Here is a 23,126-nt window from a genome sequence, read left to right as displayed (position 1 = left end):
GCCATTCCATCACGCATCTTCCACAAAATGAACAAAGCCCAGTTTTGGCATACGATTTTCGGCAGGATGATAATAAACGAATCAGTTTGAATTAAATAGGTTGCTTCCCTAATTTTGCATAATACTCTATTTAAAATTACCTTTTTGCACTCTTTACTTTGGCGCAAAAACTAAAAGGGATATCCAGTTTTAATTAATATTGATTATTTTAATTAAGGTGGTACCGAATGGTATTGCCTTATGCAATTGTTGTCTAGCATGTTATATATTATAAATTTTAGGAGGTTTCATCCGATCCGAGGATCGGTTAGCAACGACTGAAGTATGTAGCTCTCTAGCGGTAAACAATCCTCTTTTTCCAATTTGAATAGAACCGAGTTAAGCGACAATAAATTACTTAGGCCTAAAGAATATATACATATATAACTACTCTCAAATTAGCAAGGAATAATTAGGTTGTTGTACAACCCAATCAAAATCTTACCATATCCTTCCTTACCTTACAACTTCATCAAAATCTCCTACACACCGAGACACGGAAAACCAATAAGACTTATTAGAAAACTGTTATATAACAAAATTACATAATAATCTATGATTAGACACAATCATATAGTAAAAATCAAATTCGTCCATGGTATACTTTGAAAACTACAACCGTCTTACTTTACAATTTACAAACATGAAATAATGAACACTAAGCAATGTCAACGTAATGGTATAAATAAACATGAATAAGTGGGAAATACAGAATACTAATTGTGAGTATATACACCTCAAATAGCTAAGGAGTTTGTAGTGGAAAATCCAACCTTAAAAGCAAGGTGTAATTGTCAATTACTCCGTATATCATCAATAAACACAATTTACGGCACAATGTACAATTTTGCGGTCAAACAACAAATATTATGAGATTAGTAACAAATATATAGAATACCCAATACGTATAAGGTGGAATATTGAAAAAAAAAATTAGGAGTAAAATTAAACAACAATGTAGATATATATGACGAAGCAAGGAATGAGAAAACTTGGTTACACGGACTGATATTTATAGTACAATGCACATTAATTTATAATAAGGACCTAATTTGATTCTTATTGTGTGTTGATATAGAGTTATTTGTATAGAATACTACAACTTCTAGACTCCTTAATATAGACAAAGAAGAAAAGAAAAGAATTGAAGTTGCATGGATAAAGAAGTGTGTGTATAATATAACTCTGACATCCTATGTATCTACTACTATGATATCCAGCATCATTCTACATTAAAGGTTCGTACGTAGAATATATTCTACCATTATTTATTTTGGAATTATTTATTATTTATTTATTTTAAGTGTTTTGCGAAGGTTGGAGACTCTATAAACGCTCGAAAAAAGCTTCCTTTATTAAGAAAAAAGCTTCCTTTATTAATATAGATAGATAGATGTCTTGCTGGACTAATTATCCTATTGAGCTCGTTCTATAGTATAGGACGGTCCTATACTAGAGTTACTCGGAAAAAAAAAAACGATTTCATAATTTTGGTGACACACAGGCTTTTGGGATCCAGCGAACATAGCAAAGATTGCGCCATCCGGCAATAATTCCTAATTTCTTTACGCTGGTTAATCTCTTACTCTCTTCCCTCTTTGATTTTTTTCATATCTTTGCAACATTTTGAACTCAATTAACCAAAATATTGAATTATAAATATAAACTAGACATTTTTTCCTCCATTGATTCATCCTTCATTTCAATTTCTAATGATGGGTATCAAATTGCTATAGTTTTTTTTAATATTGGATGATTTAGCTTCGTAATTCGTGCTCTTTTACCTTTTTTTTTCCCCTCTTTTCTGGGGCAGTTCATGTTAACTTTTTGTTAATTGAATTCTGAATTATATATTTATATGTTAATGAGCTAGAGTTGAATTTTAGGGCTTTCTTCAGATCCCCCTTTTGGGTATTTGATTAATTTTTATAAAATGTTTTGTTGCAAGTTAATTTGGGTATTTTTTATTTTTGAATCTGCTTTCTGGGTTATGTATAAATTTCTGCTACAAGATATTCTATGTTGTGGTTTGATGTATGTATGTACTTGTTCAGTATTTGAAGACGCTTTTGAGATACAATGTCTATGATGGACGAGCCGTTGTATCCTATCGCGGTGTTGATAGGTGAGCTAAAGAATGATGATATACAGCTGCGGCTAAATTCTATTAGAAGAGTATCTACGATTGCCCGTGCTCTTGGAGAAGAGAGAACGCGGAAGGAATTGATCCCGTTTTTGAGCGAGAACAATGATGATGATGATGAGGTTCTACTTGCAATGGCCGAGGAGTTGGGTGTATTTCTACCTTATGTCGGGGGTGTTGAACACGCCCATGTTTTGCTTCCACCCCTTGAAACCCTTTGCACTGTAGAAGAAACGTGTGTTAGGGACAAAGCAGTTGAGTCGTTGTGCAGGATTGGATCACAGATGAAGGAGAATGATTTGGTTGATTATTATATCCCTCTAGTGAAGGTTTGTTGCTTCTTATTCACTATTATATATCTATAAGTTGCTATGTTCAATGTGTTAGACATGCAGAAGTTCATAGATGATAGTTCCCACAATGTTGATTGTTGCAAAACATGTAACTGGGTGAAATTTGACTTCGCTAATTGGGCTGAGAACATGCCTTTGCAATCATTGGAGGATTATGCTGATGATTAATTCCGATGTCCGAATAGGATACACCACTGACTTTTGCCATTTCTGTTCACTATGGGTTATTCACTGCCATAGTGAGCAGTGAGCTCTGATTGGGGTTGGCCGCTTAGGTCCAGCGGTGTTAACGAGCCGAGCTAGGAGTGTTAACAAGTCGAGCTGTGCCCGAGCTTCGCCTTGCTCGGCTTGTGCTCAAGAACCCGATCTCGAGCTTAACCGAGCTTGAAAAAAATGTGCTCGTTATAAAGCTTGCGAGCTTTAACGCGATCTGGAGCCAAACTCGAGCCAAATCGAGCTTATATAAAACTGTTTGGTTTTTTATATTTTTTCTTTCGATATTTTCAATAATAAGGCTCGAAGGTTATATGTAAAATACTTGGCAAATCAGCGAGACATTTGATATGTGTGATACAAAAATATAATTATGATAAAATATTTTTATAAAATATGAGCAATATCTTATGTAATCACACAAGTTCGAGCCGCTCGCGAGCTTTTCGAGTCGAGCCGGCCTTTGCTCGGCTTGATTTGTTAAGCTCTCGAGCCGAGCCCGAGCTTATCTCGCACGAGCCGAGCTTTGACCGAGCTTTGACCAAGCTTTGACCAAGCCGACGCGCTACTCGTCTCATTAACACCTCTAGGTCCGCTTGGCACTTAAAAAAGAAAACAAATTTGGTTTTTGTAGGTGTTTTAATTATTACCTAATTGAGTTTGATATTTAGGCGCTGAATCCTTTAAGGTGCGTTTGGAATTTGGATTGATGGATTTGGAGAAAAAGAGAGGGGAGTTGAGTGATTTGGAGGGATGAGAAATCCTTTGTTTGATTAGCAAAATGAAGGTGGAGGGATTCTGTGTTACTCAGACACGGCGACACGTGTCGGTGTCCGACACGAAATTTTTGAAATTTATGGACACGCCGACATGGTCAACGGTGTGTCTTGACCAACAAAGTGGACACGTCACGACATGTTAATGTATAATAACATCACTTGAATTTGACTGACCAATGAACAAATAGGCAAATGCAAAGACAAAAAGCCCATTAAATACATCTTTTAGGTTGCCAACTAGGAGAAGCCCATTATAAATATGGAAAGCAGCCCAACCCATTCAGTTAAAACTTAAAACCCTAGCATAGGTTTAAAATGACAGCCTGTTTTCATTTTCTTTTATTTTCATTTCTTTTTCTTCTTTCTCTCTCCACGTGCTTCTTCAATGGAATATCACTGGTAAGTCCTCTTCAATATAAAGACCCTTATTATTCTCTCTCCTTTCTTTCTAAACCAAGGTTTAGCCAATCAATGTTGATTTTGTGTGCGCGTGTCAGATTCTGACACGTCAGACACGTGTCACGTGTCGTGTCGACCACCGTGTCGTGTCCGACACGCGACACGCCACCTACCGGGTGTGTCGGAGTAACACAGGAGGGATTTGGATTTGGATTGGAGGGAAGGGAAATCGGATTCCTCCATTTCACTCCTCTAGGCCAAATTATTTCCCCTCCATCAAAGGAAATATTTGGATGGAAAATCACCTCCTCCATTCTCCCTCCGCTCCTCCTCCTCCTCCTCCCCCCCCCCGCTCTCTTCTATTTTGCTATCCAAACAAGGCCTTAGGGTTTGGCTTGGATGAAAGGAATTGGAGGCGAAGGTAGGGGAGGAAAAGGGAGGGATACAAACTCTTTTTCTTTTTTTTCTTTTTCTTTATTTTTTGTTTTGTTTGCAATAATGCTGGAGGAAATGGAGGGATCCATTTTCCCTCCCTTAAGACATATATCCAAATCCTCAAGGGTTCGCTTGTAATGGAGGGATCCATTTTTCCTCCGTTAAAGACATTTCAAAATCCTCAAGGGCTAACTTGGAATGGAGGCAATTATTACTGGAGTAATAAACCTTGAAACAAGAAGAAATAAGAGGTGATCGGTGGTTAGGGGTGGTTGTGGAGGGTGGAAATAAGAGGTTGGGGAGTAATTATTCCCTCCATTTGGAAGTAATGTTAGTGAGAAATTGATTTTTAAGGTTTGAGCTGCTGCTCTTTTATTTATTATGAATCTGAAATTTTTTTGGTTGCTACAATCAGATTGTAGTTTGCCTTTAAATAGTCCTCATAGAGAATTCTAGAGCTACCCTAGGAACTAGAAATACAACTCACAACTTAGATTTCCTAGGACATATTAAATGTGACTCAACTGATTATTAGAAACCTAGTAACCCCTAGATCCTTCCAAAATATGCTACTCGCAAAGCAATCCGAAAATACAAATTATCTCACAAATTCCCCTTTAATTTGTAATTTTCAATTTGCCCCTTAAACTTCGTAAACTTTTTCATTGTGGCCAGACCGGCTTAATAAGCATGTCGTCGGGCCGATCATTGGTGTTAATGAACTTCAATTGGATCGCCCTTTTGTTGACCAAGTCACGGATGAAATGATGGCGAATTTCGATGTGCTTTGTCCTTGCATGAAATACAGGATTCTTAGCAAGGGCAATAGTTGACATATTATCACAAAAGATTGTTGTAGGACCACTTTGCTCTTGCCCCAAATCTGTCAACATTCTTCTTAACCAAACCACTTCACAAGCAGCCTCTGTAGCTGCTGCATACTCAACTTCTGTGGATGACAATGCCACAGTTTGCTGCTTCCTTGAACTCCACGAAATCACCTTCGAACCTAGGCACATAACATATGCTGAAGTGCTTTTCCTATCGTCTAGTGAACCTGCCCAATCACTATCAGTATAGCCCACTAGAATATGATCTTCTTCCTTAGTATACTTAATGCCATGTGATACGGTGCCTTTTAAGTATCTCAATATCCGTTTTGCTGCTGCAAAATGAAGCTTACTAGATTATTCAAGAACCTAGACACCATACTTACGACTTGTGTTAGGTCCGGCCTTGTATGAGTGAGGTACTGATAGTGACCCAACAAGGCTTCGATACATGCTTGCATCAACCTTAGCTCCACCGTCTTCTTGCTTTAACTTCTCATTTCTTCGCCATAGGTGTTGCTACTGGTTTGGAGTCCTTCATGTTAAACTTTTTCAACAAGTCTTGGGCATATTTTTCTTGAGAGATAAATATCTCCCCCTTTATTTGCTTGACTTGAATGCCCAAAAAATACTTCATAAGCCCCAAATCTGTCATCTCAAATTCCTTCATCATGCTTTTCTTGAATTCGGCTATGAGAGAGTAATCATTTTCGGTGAATATCAAGTCATCTACATAGAGGCAAATAATGAGGAACTTCTGCCCATTTTTCTTCATGTAAAGTGAGGGCTCATTTGGGCTTTTAGTAAAGCCATTATTCAAGAAGTAGCTATCAATCTTACTATTCCACGCTCTTGGAGCTTGTTTAAGCCCATATAGAGCTTTCTTCAATTTGTACACTTTATCCTCTTTTCCCTTTACCTCATAGCCTTGTGGTTGCTTCACGTACACCTCTTCTTCTAGCTCGCCATTAAGAAAAGCAGACTTTACATCAAGTTGAAATACTTCCAACTCCAATTGAGCCGCCAAAGCCAATACCAACTCGATTGTTTCTATACGAGCGACGGAACGAAGGTTTCATTAAAATCAATTCCGGTTGTTGGGCATACCCTCGACAACTAATCTTGCTTTGAATTTTTGAATGCTTCCATCTTCATTATATTTTGTTTTGTACACCCACTTCAAACCAATCACTTCTTTGCCTTTTGGAAGATCTACAAGCTGCCAAGTCTTGTTCTTTTCGATCATGGCAATCTCATCATCCATTGCTTTTCTCCACACATCTTCTTTCGTTGCTTCATCAAAAGTATGTGGCTCACATGTAAAGAGAGCAAAGTCACTTACTTCATCAGTTAATACTACATGAGATGTCCATTGGCCAAAGCGGTCAGGTGGCCTGCTTACTCTTTCGGTGCGTCGAACCGGAGGTGGTGATGGAGAATTTGACTCTGCACTGGAGGAAGAACTAGAACTAGAACTGGAAGTGTTGCTGGAAGGACTTGATGGTGAACTAGAAGAGGAACTAGAAGAGCCTGACCTCATAGGAGAAGTGCTATTTCGCTCTTGGTGTTTGGGGCGACTTCATTGTTCTTTTTTCTCGTTTTCTTTGGTCATTGCGGCCACTATCCACCTGAAAGACATCAGGTGCTGGTGGTGGTGAATCTTCATTCGCTGCCCATTCCCAAGTTCTTGTTTCATCAAAAATGACATCTCTAGAAACAAGAATCTTCTTGTTTTCCGGATTTAGCAGCCTGTAGCCTTTAGATTCATCACTATAACCAACAAAAAGCATCTTCTCACCTTTCTCATCAAATTTGTCCTTGTTTGGAGATTGATTTAGAGCGTATGCAATGCTGCCAAACACTTTAAGATGGTCAACCGTTTGTTTTCTCCCACTCCAAGCTTCAAATGGAGTCTTGTTGCAAACTGATTTTGTTGGGGAGCGATTCAAGATGTATACAGCTGTGTGGACAGCTTCTGCCCATAGACTATTTGGTAGTTTTTTACCCTTTAGCATGCTTCTAGCCATTTCAACAATTGTTCGGTTTCTCCTCTCGGCAACACCATTTTTTTCAATGAATGAATCGCTGTCGATTGCCTCATAATGCCTTCCCTTTTGCAATACTCCATGAAGGGTTTGTAGATAAGTTCTCCACCACGGTCAGTTCTTAGTGTCTTGATTAGGAAGCCACTTTGTCTTTCAACAAGGGATTTAAATTGCAAAAAGACACTAAAAGCATCTGACTTTTTATCAAGAAAATAGATCCACATCATGCGAGTGTAATCATCCACAAACAAAAGAAAATATCTTTTGTTACCTAGAGAGGGAGTTCTTGTGGGGCCGAAAATGTCAGCATGAACAAGCTCCAATGGTACTTTGGCCCTCCAAGATGTCTTTGGAAAAGGTAAGCGATGCATCTTGCCATATATACAACCTTCACATACTCCTTTTTGTCCCTTGATCTCCGGAAGTCCAGCCACCATTCCCTTCTGCTTAAGTAATTGCAACCCTCTCTCATGCAAATGACCATATCTTAAATGCCAAAGGTGCGATTCGTCGACGACTTCACTACTTAAAGCAACTTTCTTACAACTTGGCATGACAAGAGGAAAGACTTTATTTCGAGCCATACCAACTTTTGTAATAACAACCTTTGTCTTTTTGTCAATGATTTCACATTGACCACCATCAAACACCACTTTGTAGCCTTTCTGCACCAGCTGCCCAACACTTAGAAGATTATGAGCAAGACGTGGTACATAGAGAACGTCATTAATGTACTTCTGATTTCCAGAATTTGATGCCACCGAAATAGTTCCTTTGCCTTCGACACTTTCTGCTTTGCCATCTCCAAGAGTGACCTGACTCTTGTAAGTTGTATCAAGCTCTTTAAAGATTTCCTTATCTCCTGTCATGTGGTTACTACAACCGCTGTCTAGAAACCACACCTTATCCGACTTCTCTTCCACATTCAAACAAGTGTAGAACACTTGATCTCCTTCTCCTTATTGAAGGAAGTTTGCCTCATTTTTCTCCTTATTTTGATGCCAACAATCCCTTTGAGAATGGTTGGGAATTTTGCATCTTTTGCACTTATAGCGACACTCGACTGACTCATGACCGGACCTTTTGCAAATAATGTAGTAGGGGCTGGAATTTCCTTGCCTTTGTTGTCGGTATCCTCTCCTTCCTCTGCCTCTGCCACGGTAGGAATTATTCTCGCGATTGCCTCTTCCATGTTGCTCCTTCTTTTGAAATTCACTTCCTTTCTTCATATAAGAATCTGTCTTGGACAGATTTAGTTGCGACTGAAATGCTTGCTCCAAGGGCTGATTTGGAGGCTTTCGCATTCTTTCTTCGTGTGCTTCAAGTGAGCCCATTAGCTCAAACATTGAGAATTGTGAGAGATCTTTCGATTCTTCGATGGCGGGAACAATATAATCGAATTTTGAATTTAAACTCCTTAGAACTTTTTCAACAACTCTTTTCTCGGGAATGCTATCACCACAACTTTTAATTTGATTTACTATCGTCGTTACGCGGGAGCAAAAATCTGGAATTGTCTCATCATCTTTCATTGATAAATTATCAAAATTCTTCCATGCAGTTTGAAGTTTGATGGAAATTACCCTTTGATTTCCCTGAAATTCTTTTTGGAGAACTTCCCATGCTTCCTTGGCTTTAGAAATGCCATATATTCGGGGGTAGATTGTCCTACTCACACCTTGATGAATATAGCGTAATGCTTTAGCATCATTCTTCACATTTTCTTTATATTCTGCTTGCTGGGCTGCTGTCCAGGTCGTCCTGTCAGCAGGTGGGTCCTCATAGCCTATTTCAACTAATTCCCACAAGCCTTCTGATATGAAGAAAAACTTCATTTGGCTGTGCCAATAATCATAATGCATGCCTTCAAAGATGGGGATTTGGTTTGGTGAATAGGAGAAAACAGTAGTAGAAGTTGCGGAAGCCACTTCTGGCTCTGATGCCAAATTTGTTGGTGAGAAATTTATTTTTAAGGTTTGAGCTGCTGCTCTTTTATTTATTATGAATCTGAAATTTTTTTTGTTGCTACAATCAGATTGTAGTTTGCCTTTAAATAGTCCTCATAGAGAATTCTAGAGCTACCCTAGGAACTAGAAATACAACTCACAACTTAGATTTCCTAGGACATATTAAATGTGACTCAACAGATTATTAGAAACCTAGTAACCCCTAGATCCTTCCAAAATATGCTACTGCAGCTGCAATGCTGAAAATACAAATTATCTCACAAGTAATACATTACTTGGAGGAGAGGTAGTTAACTTTGCCCCCTCTAATGGAGCAACTGTTAGACTATTTTACTCATTTTTATCTTCCAGTTTCTAGTTCCTTTTTGCTCTATTACTCCCTTAATAATTACCTCCATTGGAAGCAAGCCTTGAATAGGAAAGTTTTGGGGGTGAGGAGGGTTTGCGAACTTTGTAATCCCTCACCAACTGCTTGAGTTGGGTGCCGCTCTGATGTTTGAAGGCAGTGAGTAGTGATGATGATGGCAGAGTAGTCATCTTTGGAAGAACATTTGAAGTGAATATCTCTTTGATAAGCCTCCCTCACACAATACCTCCCTTAAGACATATCAAAATCCTCAGGGGCTTGCTTGGAATGTAGGTATTTATTATTAGTGGTGGTTGTGGAGGGTGGAAATAAGAGTTTGGGAAGCTTTATTCCCTCCATTTGGTTAACTTTCCTCCCCCCTCTAATGGAGCATCTACTAGACTATTTACTCAATCCTATCTTCCAACTTCTAGTTCACTTTTGCTCTATCAGTCTCTTAATAATTTCCTCCATTCCAAGCAAGCCCTGAATAGGAAAGATTTGGGGTGAGGAAGGTTGCAAACTGCTTGAGTGGGGTGCCACTCTAAAGTTTGAAGGCAGTGAATTGGCAGAATAGTCGTCTCTGGAGGAACATTTGAAGTGAATGGCTCTCTGACAAGCCGCCCTCACACAATACCTCTACCTTTAGCTGCAACATTAGATCTAAAACTTTTCTTTCTGGTATTTTTATTTTTATTTTCAGATGTAATATGTAAGGATGTTTGCAATACTTTTGCTGGTCTTGTTTGTAAGGAATTTGGTTCTGGAAGCGGACAACACATTCAATGGCTTGCAAGTCTATCTGATTGCTATTTCATTCGTTTGACTCTTTGACCCACCTTATTAGATTGAGCAGCAGATATTTGGTAGGATGGGAACGACTTTATTTGTTTTTTGGTGATAGATTAATTATAATCCCGCTAGACCTAAAAAAGGAAATCCTCTATCCATCCTACGGTAGGCCTCTCCTAAATTAAAGAAACTTAAAACATTTTTCGAATATCTGGCTATGAAAATTACACATCATGGTACAAAAGAATCCTTTTGTTGTTTTAACATGAGAGTAAGACTGTGAACATCCGACCCACCCTTACGTTGCTTTTTTGCGGGAGCCCTTGGGGCAAGGGGCTAATATTTCTTATTAACTATGATACAAAATGAACCCAATAAAATTTGTAGCTAGGAGCTGATATACAGTAACTAGGGCTGTAGTTGTATTACCTGTTTGTCAATTTTGTTCAAATCTGACTTGCATACATATGTACAATCTTTTGGCTTTGTGAATGGTTAGTTTCCATTTCTCATTAGTTATTTTTTTTATTCCTTCTGAAGTAAGTGCTATTGTCTGCAGAGACTGTCAGCTGGGGAATGGTTTACTGCTCGAGTATCTTCGTGTGGGCTTTTTCACATTGCTTATCCAAGTGCGCCAGACGCTTTGAAGACAGAGCTGAGATCAATTTATAACCAATTGTGTCAAGATGACATGCCAATGGTGAGACGATCTGCTGCCACAAATTTAGGGAAGTTTGCTGCAACTGTTGAGCCTAGTCATTTGAAGACTGATGTGATGGGAATGTTTGAAGACTTGACACAAGATGGTAACAATTTTTTACTGCTTCTTTTCAGTCCCTTATGGTTTTTACTTTATGTCGGTGCAATGAACTCCCTAGTTATTTTTGTTTGCTTTGTAGAATTGAAAGGATGATTATAGCAATGAGACAAAGTTTGTGCTCATCCTTTTTTCCAATTTTATCCCCTATCCTTTAGAGGCAATTTGTTAGTTGTTGGCATTTTGGTCCACGGACCTTTTTCTTGGGGCATGGGAGTTTATACAACCAGGGCCACTAGATTCTTCAAAACAGCTACTAGATTCTTCAAAACGCGCTGACTTCGAATTCCTGATTGGAATTCTTGATTCACACTCGATAGTGAATCGGTTACGCTGGTTGATTACAGTAAACATAATTTGCGAATTCGTGACGTTAATACACTTCATGATTTTAAGGATTAAAATAATATTCTGATTAACCATGGGAAATTAACTTAAATAATCCATACTTGTAAATTCTATCTTATTTGCCAATTGATTATAAAATAAACATGGCAGAGAAAATGAAAAATACAACAAGATACAAAAAAGCTGTAAATCTTGATTTTGTTGGGGGAAAAGTACAATTAGAATAGTAAAGGAAGATGTAAATGTGTGGTTATACGGCTGCCTGGTTGTGCAGGTGTGTAGACTTTATGGTCCTAAATTTACACCACATTTTCACCTTCTCTTTCTCTTTCACATTTGTAAATGAGGTTTCCTTTTCTTCGTATTTTTTGTAAGTTCGGCCAAGTAACACTCTTGCCTCATGATCTTTTCATCTTCTTCCTTAATGGATTAAGTCTGAAATTCAAAGGTCCTCATCTTTTTCTGAAACCAAATTAACATCAAAGGCTAGTACATGGTAATTTTTTTTTCACCTAAAGGAGTATTTTGGGTATTCAAGCCTAAGAAAACAGAAGTAAGTCTCTTACTCTTTCTCCGTCAACACTTCACCTCAAATAATATGAAGCTAATATTAGATAGTCATGCTCACAACTTGAAAAGGCATTACATAGAGCACTCTTGATTTGCTTTTTGTGGAGAATTAGACAAACACTCTTCTGTGAAACTTATATTGCTGGAATTAATTGGATTCACTTAGTACTATAAGCATGAAATGGTCACTATAAATTAGAATAGAGGATGATAATCCTCATCTTTGGTCTTGTGGAATTTCGTATTGTTGGTACACGTCGAAAGAAAGGTTTGATCAGGATTTGAGGCCAACACTAGAAGCTCATAAATTCGTTCATTTGAGGCTCTAGTATATCTGAAGTCAAGAGGTGCCACGGAGGAAAAAAATGTCATCTCGAGTTTTTTTTGTTGGAATTTATATTTAACTTGCTTGGTAGGTGGAGAGGGGTGTTTTAGTTTTTGGAGACATCTTTTTACCTAGTCAATCGTAACGCTCTTATCTCCCCTCGAACTAGTGACTTTTAAATATTCTCCCTCCCTCCATTTGTGTGTGTTTGTGGAAGGGGCAGCAGGGAATTGGCCTGTTTTAATTTTGTTCTTTTTTATGCTAAATATAAATTTATATGTTTCTAAGTCTTATTGAGTCTTTGAAAATAATTCTTATTTCTAGATCAGGACTCTGTGAGGTTATTAGCTGTTGAGGGTTGTGCTGCCCTTGGGAAACTGTTGGAGCCACAGGATTGTGTTGCACATGTACTTCCTGTTATTGTTAATTTCTCTCAGGTAAACGAATTTTCCTATTTTTGTTCTAACAAGTTATATCCTTTGTTAATTTCTCGTAACAACTAGCTGGAAAGCTAAGCTAAAAACCGAAAAACTAACTAAGGGGGTGTTTGGCCAAGCTTTTTAAGTGCTTTTCTAATTGTAAAAGTAGAAGTTGGGCCAAACACTATAATTTAGGGAGATAAAAAACTATTTTTGAAAAGTCAGAAGTTAATAAAAAGCTACTAGAAACAGAAGCACTAAATTGATGCTTCTGCTTCTACTTCTCCCAAAAACTCTTAGGATTATGCAAACTAAAAAAAAAAAAAAAGCAGTAGTAGGCCAAACACATCAATTTGTTAAGAAACTACTTTTAGAAAAGTTAGGCCAAACAACCGTAACTTTTTCAAAAAGTAGTTTATGAAAAAACTCATTCTAGAAAGTAAAAGTTATTTCACATAAACTAGGCCAAACAACACCTAAAACCTGAAAAAGTAACTGAAAATTAGGAACTGATAAGGTAACTAACTGAATATAAAAAAAAAAATGTTTGGCAAACTAGTTCAAAAGGTAGCTGATTTTTGGTAAAATGACGTAAAAGGATATGATAGTTAATTAAAAATATAGACTAAAGGGGTAATAAATGGAAAATAACTTATTTTTCTCAAATGCTGCCTTAGGTAACATTTCATTTCAGGTAGCTTATTTGGTCGAATAAGCTACTACTTGGTTCATTTTTAAGGTATTCCGTACTCTTAAGTTTTACTTGGGTTTTCAAAATCGTTTTAATATTTATTCTCGATTTAAATTCTATGTTTTTATAAAAGAAATCCGGACTGCTATTTTTTAAAACCTACTCCCTCCAATTCCATATTTTCTTCCCCTTGAAGTGCTTTAGGGTTTCTATGCGATAAAGATATGCCCCAAAGATTAAAGGGAAAATTTTATCGCACGACAATTAGGCCTGCCTTACTTTACGGTTCCGAGTGTTGGGCCGTGAAACATTGTCACATTCAAAAGATGAGTGTGGCGGAGATGCGCATGTTGAGGTGGATGTACGGACATACAAGGAAAGATCGGTTAAGGAATGAGGTCATTAGGGAAAAGGTAAAAGTGGCGCCAATAGAGGACAAGATGATGGAAAACCGACTAAGATGGTTTGGCCATGTGAGAAGGAGACCTATGGACGCACCAGTTAGGAGGCGGGAGACTTGGAGAACAGAAAAGGTCCCTAGAGGTAGAGGAAGACCGAGACAGACATGGTTGAGAGTGATAGAGCACGATATGAGATTTATGGGGCTTGAGGAGAGTATGGTGACGGAGAGGGCACAATGGAGGGAAAGGATACATGTGGATTTTTAGTATTTGATATTTTTTTTTTTGACATATTTAGTGTTTTTTTATTTAATTTAAAGAAATTAAATTATTTATTCTTCTCTCCTTTATTACACTTTTTTACCAACCACTTTCTTATAGATTTTACTTGGTTCATTCCGGATCCTTAATTCTATTTCGGTTTTTAAAAATCGTTTTAATCTTTTCTCTCGATTTAAATTTTAAGTTTTTATAAAAGAAATCCGGAATTCGATTTTAAAACCCCTAAGTTTACCTTGACTTTCCATTACATTTTCGTTCTTCCCTTTTGTTTTTCATTTTCCCTTTTTTTATTCGCATTTTGAGGTGTGCGTTCACCCATGGACGGTTCTAAAGGATGATTCATGTCAGCCGACCCCAAATCACTTTGGGATTAAGGCTCTGATGTTGTTGTTGTAAGCTACTTGCCAAACACTTGCAAAAAATTCAGGTAGCTGAAATTTTTATCAAATAAGTTACTTTGGTCTCTCTCTATATATATATATAGATTTTAGAGGGAGAAAATCCTCTCAAAAAGGAAAAAAAATCTCAGCAAGAAGAATTGGGTCATGATTTTCTTTGGTTGTCTTACCCATCTTATCTTTATCTCTTTCCTCATTGGAACTTCTTTTATTTCTCTTTCTAGAACAACATTCTTGATTTTTACCTTATCAAAGATTTGACTTTATTTGTTCTCCATCTTAGCCTAGGAGAACAATATTTAGTCATAGATCTTAAGATTAAAGGTTTAAATCAAGGATTGTAAAGAACTTTTTTTGAAATCTAATCTCTTCTATGAATTGTAGCAAAATAATGTTAACCATTGTGTTGAAAGTAGACCTGTCAAAACTTGACCCGACCCGAAAACCGGTTTTTTCGACCCGCGACCCGTTTGACCCGAACCCGAAATGACCCGTTATTTTAGGGTCGAGACCCGACCCGAACGGGTCGACCCGTTGGGTCAAGGGAAAATCATGAATTTTATTAAAAATATTATTATTTATATATTATATTTGAAAATATAGTTAAAAAATTATTTTTTTATTACTTAAAATTAAAAATTCAACTAAAAAGTCAATTTTATATAACTTTTATAATATTTAATAATAAAATAATTATTAAAAAAACTTTATTTTAATAATTATATCAATATAATTATTGTATATGATGAATATGACTAAAATAATAATTTTAAACATATTTTAATTTTTAAAAATATACTTTTTAAATTAAAAAAATCGTTTAAAAAAGGCGTTAAAAATTATTTCTTGACCCGTATTCTGACCCTAACCCGACCCGTGACCCGTATGACCCGACCCGTATCTGACCCGACCCGTATTTGACCCGACCCGTATTCTGACCCGACCCGTATGACCCGACCCGGGACCCGACCCGCCCGACCCGTTTGACAGGTCTAGTTGAAAGTGTTGATTTGCTTGAGTGCTTTCACATTTTATTACCAATAATGGTTTAGATCAGAGCCACATGCCTAGTTGAGGGATTGAAATGACTTATTTTTCAATCCCTACCAGAACTTTTTATTTGTCCCATTGATGAATTGTTTCATTTTGTGGGTCAAAATGAGGAAAAAACTTCTTACACAAGTTTTTCAGCCCTCAATAATGGTTACCCATTTATTTTCGTTTTTCTTCTTCTATTGGGTTTTAAAGATTCCGACTTTTGATTGAGAGTCTTCTTTTTGCCCTTGTTTTGGATTTTTTTTTTTAATTATTGTGTTTTATTTATTTATATATCATAGATGACGCTATCAGCAAGACTCTACCTTGCTGTCAGTAACATGCAGTTTTTGCTAAGAAACTTTTGGCTTAAGGGTTCTATTGTACTTACAAAGCAATATTATGTGTTACATCTAAAGCAGTTACTCTTGTAGCACGCATATTTTTTTCCGTCTTTGTGTCAATTATATAAATCAGAGCATTTTAGCATACTCCTGAACTCATTTGCATGAACCTAAACTACTAGGACTATCACACTTCTGGTGATTTGTTTTTTTTGATTGAATAACCATCTTCTAGATAACATGTACATGTTTATATTTTGTTTTTTCTCAAATTTGATGGTTACTAATTTCCTGTTTTTGGAATATGAGTAGGACAAGTCATGGCGTGTGCGGTATATGGTTGCCAACCAGTTGTATGAGCTCTGTGACGCAGTTGGCCCTGAGCCTACTAGGTAAATGTTGGATTCTAGCTGCTCTGACACTCTTCTTTGAATTTTATTTTTTAAAAGACCTTACATGATAGCTGATTTAAACTAACTTGGTTGTTCATTGTTTCTTTCTAGATTTGCTTACATTCTCTTTTGAACCGCTTTTTTTTTTTTTTTTTTTTCTTGTGAAAGGAGCCTATAAAGGAAATCTCGATGCCGACATTTTTTTAACCCATGTCTTGAGTATCACCGTCAACGACTTTACCTAACTGACATTTTTACCTAAATGACATCTGCAAATAAACATCTTGTAAGCAGTTCTTAATCTTGCTGTGATTGCTTCTTATTGTAGGGCGGATCTAGTTCCTGCATATGTGCGATTGCTTAGAGATAATGAAGCTGAAGTACGTATTGCAGCTGCTGGTAAAGTTACTAAGTTTTGTCGAATTTTGAGTCCAGAGCTGGCAATCCAACATATTCTGCCTTGTGTGAAGGTAACCCTTGTTAACTCAAACTTCTCTTGGGAGTTATTACTTTGATCTAACTCATCCTTTCAATCACGTCTTATACTGTTATGGTGCAGGACTTATCCTCTGACTCTTCTCAGCATGTTCGCTCCGCTTTGGCATCCGTGATCATGGGAATGGCTCCTATTTTAGGAAAGGTAAAATTATGGGAATTGTGTGCTCATGACAATTAATGGGTGTAGGTTGGACTTAGCTAATATTCTCCGCTTTAGTAATTTGTCAGTCTAGACTATGTAGTACCTTGTTTTTGTCAAGAAGGGTTTCATATGCTAGTATATGTTGTTCCTTTGGCATTTAGTTTTTTTTTTCATAATTTGGCCAGTTTATGTGTACAGATTTTTCCCTTCCATGATGAGACTTGTTTGGGTTTTAATACAGGATGCTACAATCGAGCAACTCCTTCCGATTTTTCTTTCCCTCCTCAAGGACGAGTTTCCCGATGTTCGCCTTAATATAATCAGCAAACTTGATCAAGTTAATCAGGTTTGTCTTAGTGTCCTTGTGCTACTCCCTTCATTTCTGCCTTGGCTCTTTGTGCATTCTTGCTTTTCCATTCTGCTGATTTGAGGTTGTACTTCCCCAAGAGTAATTTGCTCTTCCTTGATTTTTTTAGTTGCTAGGTTTTGCTTGCTGAGGATAGACATGTTTTCTGGCTATGTTTTTCTCCTGTAAAACTATGCTTTCTTAGTAACACAAATTTATCCTGTTTTGCTAAGGATTCTTGCCAGCTGCATCACGTGCTCTTTGGATGTTGTCCTACTCCTCCTTAGAACCACCTTGTGATGTAGTTTTTTTTTTATATTGCTCAGTCATGTGGTGATTCTTGCAGGTTATTGGCATTGATCTGCTTTCTCAATCCCTCTTGCCTGCCATTGTGGAGCTTGCTGAGGATAGACATTGGAGAGTGCGTCTTGCAATAATAGAGTACATTCCACTACTTGGAAGCCAACTAGGTGTTGGATTTTTTGACGATAAACTTGGTGCAGTGTGCATGCAATGGTTACAGGATAAGGTACATACATTAGATTATGTGGTTTACTGTCTCTCAATAATTAAAGCCTTTAATTTTTGCAAGTTAGAATTGTTCCTTTCCCTTATGCTGAGGAGGGAGCATAAACACCGTTGGGATTATTGATTAATAATATGTTGGAACCATTTTTTTTTTTTTTTTTCTTTTTTTTTAAAAAAAAAACAAGGCTATTAAAATCTACATTTCTCAACTCTTGTATACTTACTCAATAACTGAGCAATGTGTTTGATGTAGGTTTACTCTATCCGTGATGCTGCTGCTAATAATGTGAAGCGATTGGCAGAGGAGTTTGGTCCAGAGTGGGCCATGCAGCACATAGTTCCTCAGGTTGGCTCTATGATATTGACCTTTGACTTTATTTGTTTCCTTCTACGTTGAAAGGAAGCAGAAGTTTAATATGTACATAGTGCAACTTTTAGACAACGCTGCTCAGACTTGGTACCGACATGGTGCGTGTCCATGCTTGTTTCGACTATTTTATAAAAAAAAAATTCATGTTTAGATGAAATGTTCGAGTTCCCTACCTATGTCTGACTGTCCGAGTATTGAGTGTCTAGTAGGATATAAATATATTAGTTGGCCCTCAACCATCACCTTAAGTTTTGGTTGAGATGGTTCATCTATCATGGTATCAGAGCCGTAATCCTGACAGCCTCCAATATCTCACAAAGTGGAATTTCGGCACATGGTATGGAGGAGTGTGCACTAACCACTCTTCAAGCCCAATGGGCATTCGAGTGAGGGGAATAGGATATAATATTTGATTATTTAAGAGTCCGAGCAACATAGCTTTTACATATGGTTTTGCTTCAGTATGCTATGTCGCTTGAGCTAAGTTCAGAAATTACTTAATGAAATTTGATTTGCTAAGATGTATAAAGTAAATGTAATTCTCGACAAAAAAATGTTGTCATTCACAAAAAAGGTCTTTTTTCATGCAAGATTGCAAGGGCAATGTTGCTTATTGAGCCTCGCTTACCCTATAATAGGCGAGAATTTTTTCGTAGACAGACCAAAATGTCCCGGATTAAACTCGACAAGACGGAAATGGTCCAAAACGCGAATTAACTCGGTCCATTGTTGGGCCCTGTCTAAATGACCCGATTTGAGACCATGCTGCCCAATAATGACCTAATCCAGCATCACCCAAATTGACCCCAAATGGCTAATTTGAAGTTAGAGATAAGTTTATATGCATAATAAATGGTAAAAATCTAAACATGGCTAGAGACTGCCTGACTAAGACCCAAATGACTCCATAATTACTTGACTCAAAATGACCCGTACTGTTAAGTGTTAACGACCAAATAATAACACACCTAAAAAATGCATACTTTAGCCAAATGACATGATAGCCAAGCGTGGCACTCTTCTCTCAGTGAAGGAAGTAGATAATAATTCATTTTGAAGCTCACATCATGATTTTTTTGAGCTTTTTCTGAGGACATCTCCATTTTCGGCCATGATATTTAATCTGCTTACCCTTTTGTCCTTTTTCATTAGTTTTTCTTGAGGTTACGCATCATTAAAGTTGGAGACTGAGAAGTAAGGTCCTTGTCATAATTGACAGGTATTAGAGATGATGAATAATCCACATTATCTGTACCGAATGACCATCTTGCATGCAATTTCTCTACTTGCTCCCGTCTTGGGTTCAGAAATTACATGCTCAAAACTGTTACCGGTTCTCGTGAATGCCTCAAAGGACAGGTATTGCTTAGTAGGAATACTATATCCATCTCTAGTGAATGCTCTGAAAATTTCACAGCTGCTATCGTGTCTGACATATTCAATGAAAACTTGGTTTTAGGGTTCCCAACATCAAGTTCAATGTTGCCAAGGTGCTTCAGTCAATTATACCCATTGTTGGTCAGACTGTAAGTATATATACACCATTAGTTTATTTTTTCCTCAGGTGTACATGGAGTCAAAAGACCGTTATTGGGATAGGTTTTGACTTTTGAACCCACATCCTTGAAAGGCGTTACCCGCTGAGCTGCCTTTTGAACACACACACCCTTGTAGGACTGTATCAGCTGAACTATCTAATATTTTTGCATACATAGAACAGAATTGATGACGCTGTACTTTGTTGATGTTCTCTTTAGATATATATGTATATATTGTTTAATATGAATTTACACGAGCTTGTTAATGCGATTCAGGTGGTGAAGAAAACTATCCGTCCTTGTTTAGTCGAGCTAGGTGAGGATCATGATGTTGATGTTCGTTTTTTCGCGAACCAAGCCCTCCAATCAATTGATAATGTGATGATGTCTTAGCTAATTATGGAGGTAGGCCCACCACATCGATATTTAAGAAACCTTTCACGTTGCTTTCTCGGGTTTACATTGCTGTGTGTTGGCAACTTGCTATTCATGTATCACTTGCAGGGAGGTGCTGTAGTATTTTATAGCATTCAGATGAACCGCTTTCTTGTTTAAGGTATTGTCGTGCTTTACAATTGAAACTAACTTTTGAGTATGATGATCACTTTTAGTTCAATTGCAGTAGAATTTTTGAATGTACTTCAACTTGCCTATTAATGCTCCATACTGTATCGATTATTACCTTGTCCCTTTTAATTGGACGCTAATATAGTAGGTCCTTTGTATAGCCTTTGCAACACAGACAATTTCCTCTATAATCGATGTCAAGCAGTGATATTGGGGAGGAGCAAGCTGCATTCTCAAGAATAAGTTGATTTTTGGTAGTACAGTATATCCTTGGAGAACTGCTTGCTAAGTCTAATATAAGCATAATATTTCTTAGGTGCACAATAAAGGACGATATTTGCACGCCATTTGCCTCAGTTGATTAGGTATTTCTGGCTTAGTGCCCTACTTGTCTTTTGGTAAACCTGAAATGATGGTTGGGCAAGGGAAAAGAGGTTTGAGGCCGATGGATTCTCTCTCCTCGTTTCTTCACTTTTGGGGGGGCCTTTTTAGATTTTTGAGCCGACTTGTCGAGAAAGATTTCTCATTCTGTGCATACTCTTTTAAGGATAAGAATGATTCATCTTACATTTGCGGATGACCTAATACGTAATAATCTCTTACCAGGTGTGATTCCCCAACTCTTGATTCAAAAGCCCTGTGCTTGACCAATTCGCTAATATGTGTCCCTGCTAATCTTTTAAGGCTATTATTAAAGAAGTTTGCAAGGATTTTGTATGGTAATTGATGGATAATTTCATGGTATGGAATTACTGTGTAAAAGTTCAATCGACTACATCAATGATTTTCAGTTTTTATGAAACAAATTTCCATAATAAACTACTTTATACACCTCATTCCCTCTCCTATCTCCGTCCACTACCTTACGCTTTGAGTCTCTACTTCCTCGCCTACCACATTCGTGATCTCTCTTCTTTGATTAGACGTTACCCACACGACTTCCCTCTGAAGCCATATCAGCATCTTCATCAATCTTCTTCGTCTCTCTTCCCTCTCAGACTTTACTCTAGTTCTACCCACCTTCAATCTAGCATCTCCCCCTATCTCCTCCAACCCATCAGTCTACTCGACTAATTTGACCACCACTAGGGAAGTGACTTGTGATTAAAAATGAGAAGGATAGAGAAGTTACATGACGCTACAATGCTTTTCGAAAAGAGCTTGCTGACATATATTCATACTTGAGAGTTGAGTATATTTCGGTGGAGTCTAAAAAGATCGTGGAAATACACCAACCCTTTCAAAGATGCTCCCTCTGTCCCAAACATTTGTTTACCTTTGATTATAATAATTCTTACTATAAATATAAAATGTAAATAAATGATTGAGACGGAAAGAACACAACATATGTTTGTAATTAATCACACTACTATTGCATCGAAACAAGAGTATTTGTTTTATCACAAATTCTTGTATACCATTTTACCACACAAAGTACCCACTTTTTCTCTCTCTGCAACACTATTCATGTGGTTCCCTTTCTCCACTAACCCATTTTGTAACCATTTTAACTCACAAAATATCCGTCACAAATGGTAACCCGTCACAAAGGAGACCAATTGATTTGATGCTTCCTCATTTGTGAGACCTGAGACTTGTCCACAACCTGAAAACTAGACCTGATAAAGCTGACCCGATCCGATAAGGCTGACCCGAGACCCGAAATGCGTCACCCAAAAGTGACCCGACAGACCCGAAGTGACCTGACCCGAAAATGACCTGATTGACCCAAAACTACCTGAAATGACTTAATTAAGGCAAAATCATGACCTGAAATGACCCTAACGACCCTGATTGACCCGACCCAAAATGAACAGATCCGAAGTGACCCGGCCCAATAATGACCCGGCCCGAAAGTGACCCGATAAGTTATTGACCTGAAAATGACCCAACCCAATGTAACCCGACCCGAACCCAACCCGAATGACCCATTTGCCAGGTTTACTGAAAACCATGCCCCACCCCTTCATAATTTACACCTTTCACTTGATTATTTGCCTTGCCCAATGCTGAACAAAACTCCGTATTCCTATCTCTTAGCACATCCTCTGCTACACATACCACCACCCTCTTATTCTCCAACATTCTGACGCCTTCATTTAACGGGTTGCACAACGGGTGATCTCGGTTTGCGCCTACGGGTAAGGCTAGTCGCAAGTATGCGTCCGATGCGGTCATATTTAGTGTTGATTTACTCGATTTTGATATCGTTTTCTCCGAATTAGTCCTCTTTTCTCCCCCGAAAAAGGGATGTGCCATAATAATACCCTTGATAGTAATTGGGCTAGTAATTTCGAGTGTGCCGAGTTTTAAGGCTACATTATATGCGATATTGGCACCGGCGCTATCCCCACCTAGGAATATGCTATAGAAGTCGCAATATTTAGTCCAATATTCACTAGATGGGCCGTTTTCTTGTTGACATCAGGGCCTTAATCCCGTCTTCATAAGCTGCTGGGAGTCAATTCTCAGGGGCTAAGCGGTAATTAACCGACATGATGATACATCGCGCCTTGGATGATAAATTTCCTCGAAATTCATAGTAGCATTTCCATGAAGTTGAGCCAACACAAAAGCCGCCTCCACGGAAATAATATCTCTATCTATCTATCTATCTATCTATCTATCTATCTATCTATCTATCTATATTAATAAATGAAGTTTTTTTTTCGAGCGATTATAGAGAGTCTAGCTTTTAAAGAATACTTTCAAGTTTCGAGTGATGTGAAAGACTTCAAGTTTAGATTATATGAAGGCAAATGTTAAAAATAGCC

At 37.6% G+C, this 23,126-nt stretch overlaps 1 protein-coding gene across 9 annotated transcripts; it reads left to right on the top strand.

The window, feature by feature from the left end:
* The first annotated feature begins 1,489 nt into the window (after window positions 1–1,489).
* LOC141633750 (uncharacterized) lies at window positions 1,490–21,166 on the top strand. Of its 9 annotated transcripts, XR_012538525.1 has the most exons (16): window positions 1,490–1,612; window positions 2,094–2,511; window positions 10,901–11,147; window positions 12,726–12,838; window positions 16,284–16,363; window positions 16,692–16,833; window positions 16,923–17,003; window positions 17,245–17,349; window positions 17,696–17,878; window positions 18,131–18,223; window positions 19,467–19,606; window positions 19,707–19,773; window positions 20,062–20,190; window positions 20,290–20,341; window positions 20,669–20,717; window positions 20,959–21,109. XR_012538525.1 is itself a non-coding variant. In XM_074446169.1 (14 exons), exons 2-13 carry the CDS (start codon window positions 2,119–2,121, stop codon window positions 20,176–20,178), a joined length of 1,761 nt encoding a protein of 586 aa, XP_074302270.1. In that variant the 5' UTR covers window positions 1,490–1,612; window positions 2,094–2,118; the 3' UTR covers window positions 20,179–20,190; window positions 20,290–20,424. The 9 variants fall into 9 exon arrangements, 5 of the variants coding, with proteins under 5 accessions (XP_074302270.1, XP_074302271.1, XP_074302268.1 ...); XR_012538524.1 differs by lacking the exon at window positions 20,669–20,717 and having other exon boundaries at window positions 20,959–21,166; XR_012538526.1 differs by lacking the exons at window positions 1,490–1,612; window positions 20,669–20,717 and adding an exon at window positions 1,630–1,758 and having other exon boundaries at window positions 20,959–21,166.
* Window positions 21,167–23,126: the final 1,960 nt, after the last annotated feature.

Source organism: Silene latifolia, chromosome Y (genome assembly GCF_048544455.1).
Source record: "Silene latifolia isolate original U9 population chromosome Y, ASM4854445v1, whole genome shotgun sequence".
NCBI classification, from domain to species: Eukaryota; Viridiplantae; Streptophyta; class Magnoliopsida; order Caryophyllales; family Caryophyllaceae; genus Silene; species Silene latifolia.
The sequence above is the reverse complement of the archived record's forward strand: the minus strand, read 5'-3'. Positions and strand labels throughout refer to the sequence as shown.

Bases quoted from the DNA above. Each gene is read 5' to 3' on its own strand.
- LOC141633750 (XM_074446169.1), top strand. From the start codon at position 2,119: ATGTCTATGATGGACGAGCCGTTGTATCCTATCGCGGTGTTGATAGGT. The intron at 12,839-16,283 runs GTAAACGAATTT...GAATATGAGTAG, and splicing joins TTATTGTTAATTTCTCTCAG to GACAAGTCATGGCGTGTGCG. The intron at 16,364-16,691 runs GTAAATGTTGGA...TTCTTATTGTAG, and splicing joins GTTGGCCCTGAGCCTACTAG to GGCGGATCTAGTTCCTGCAT.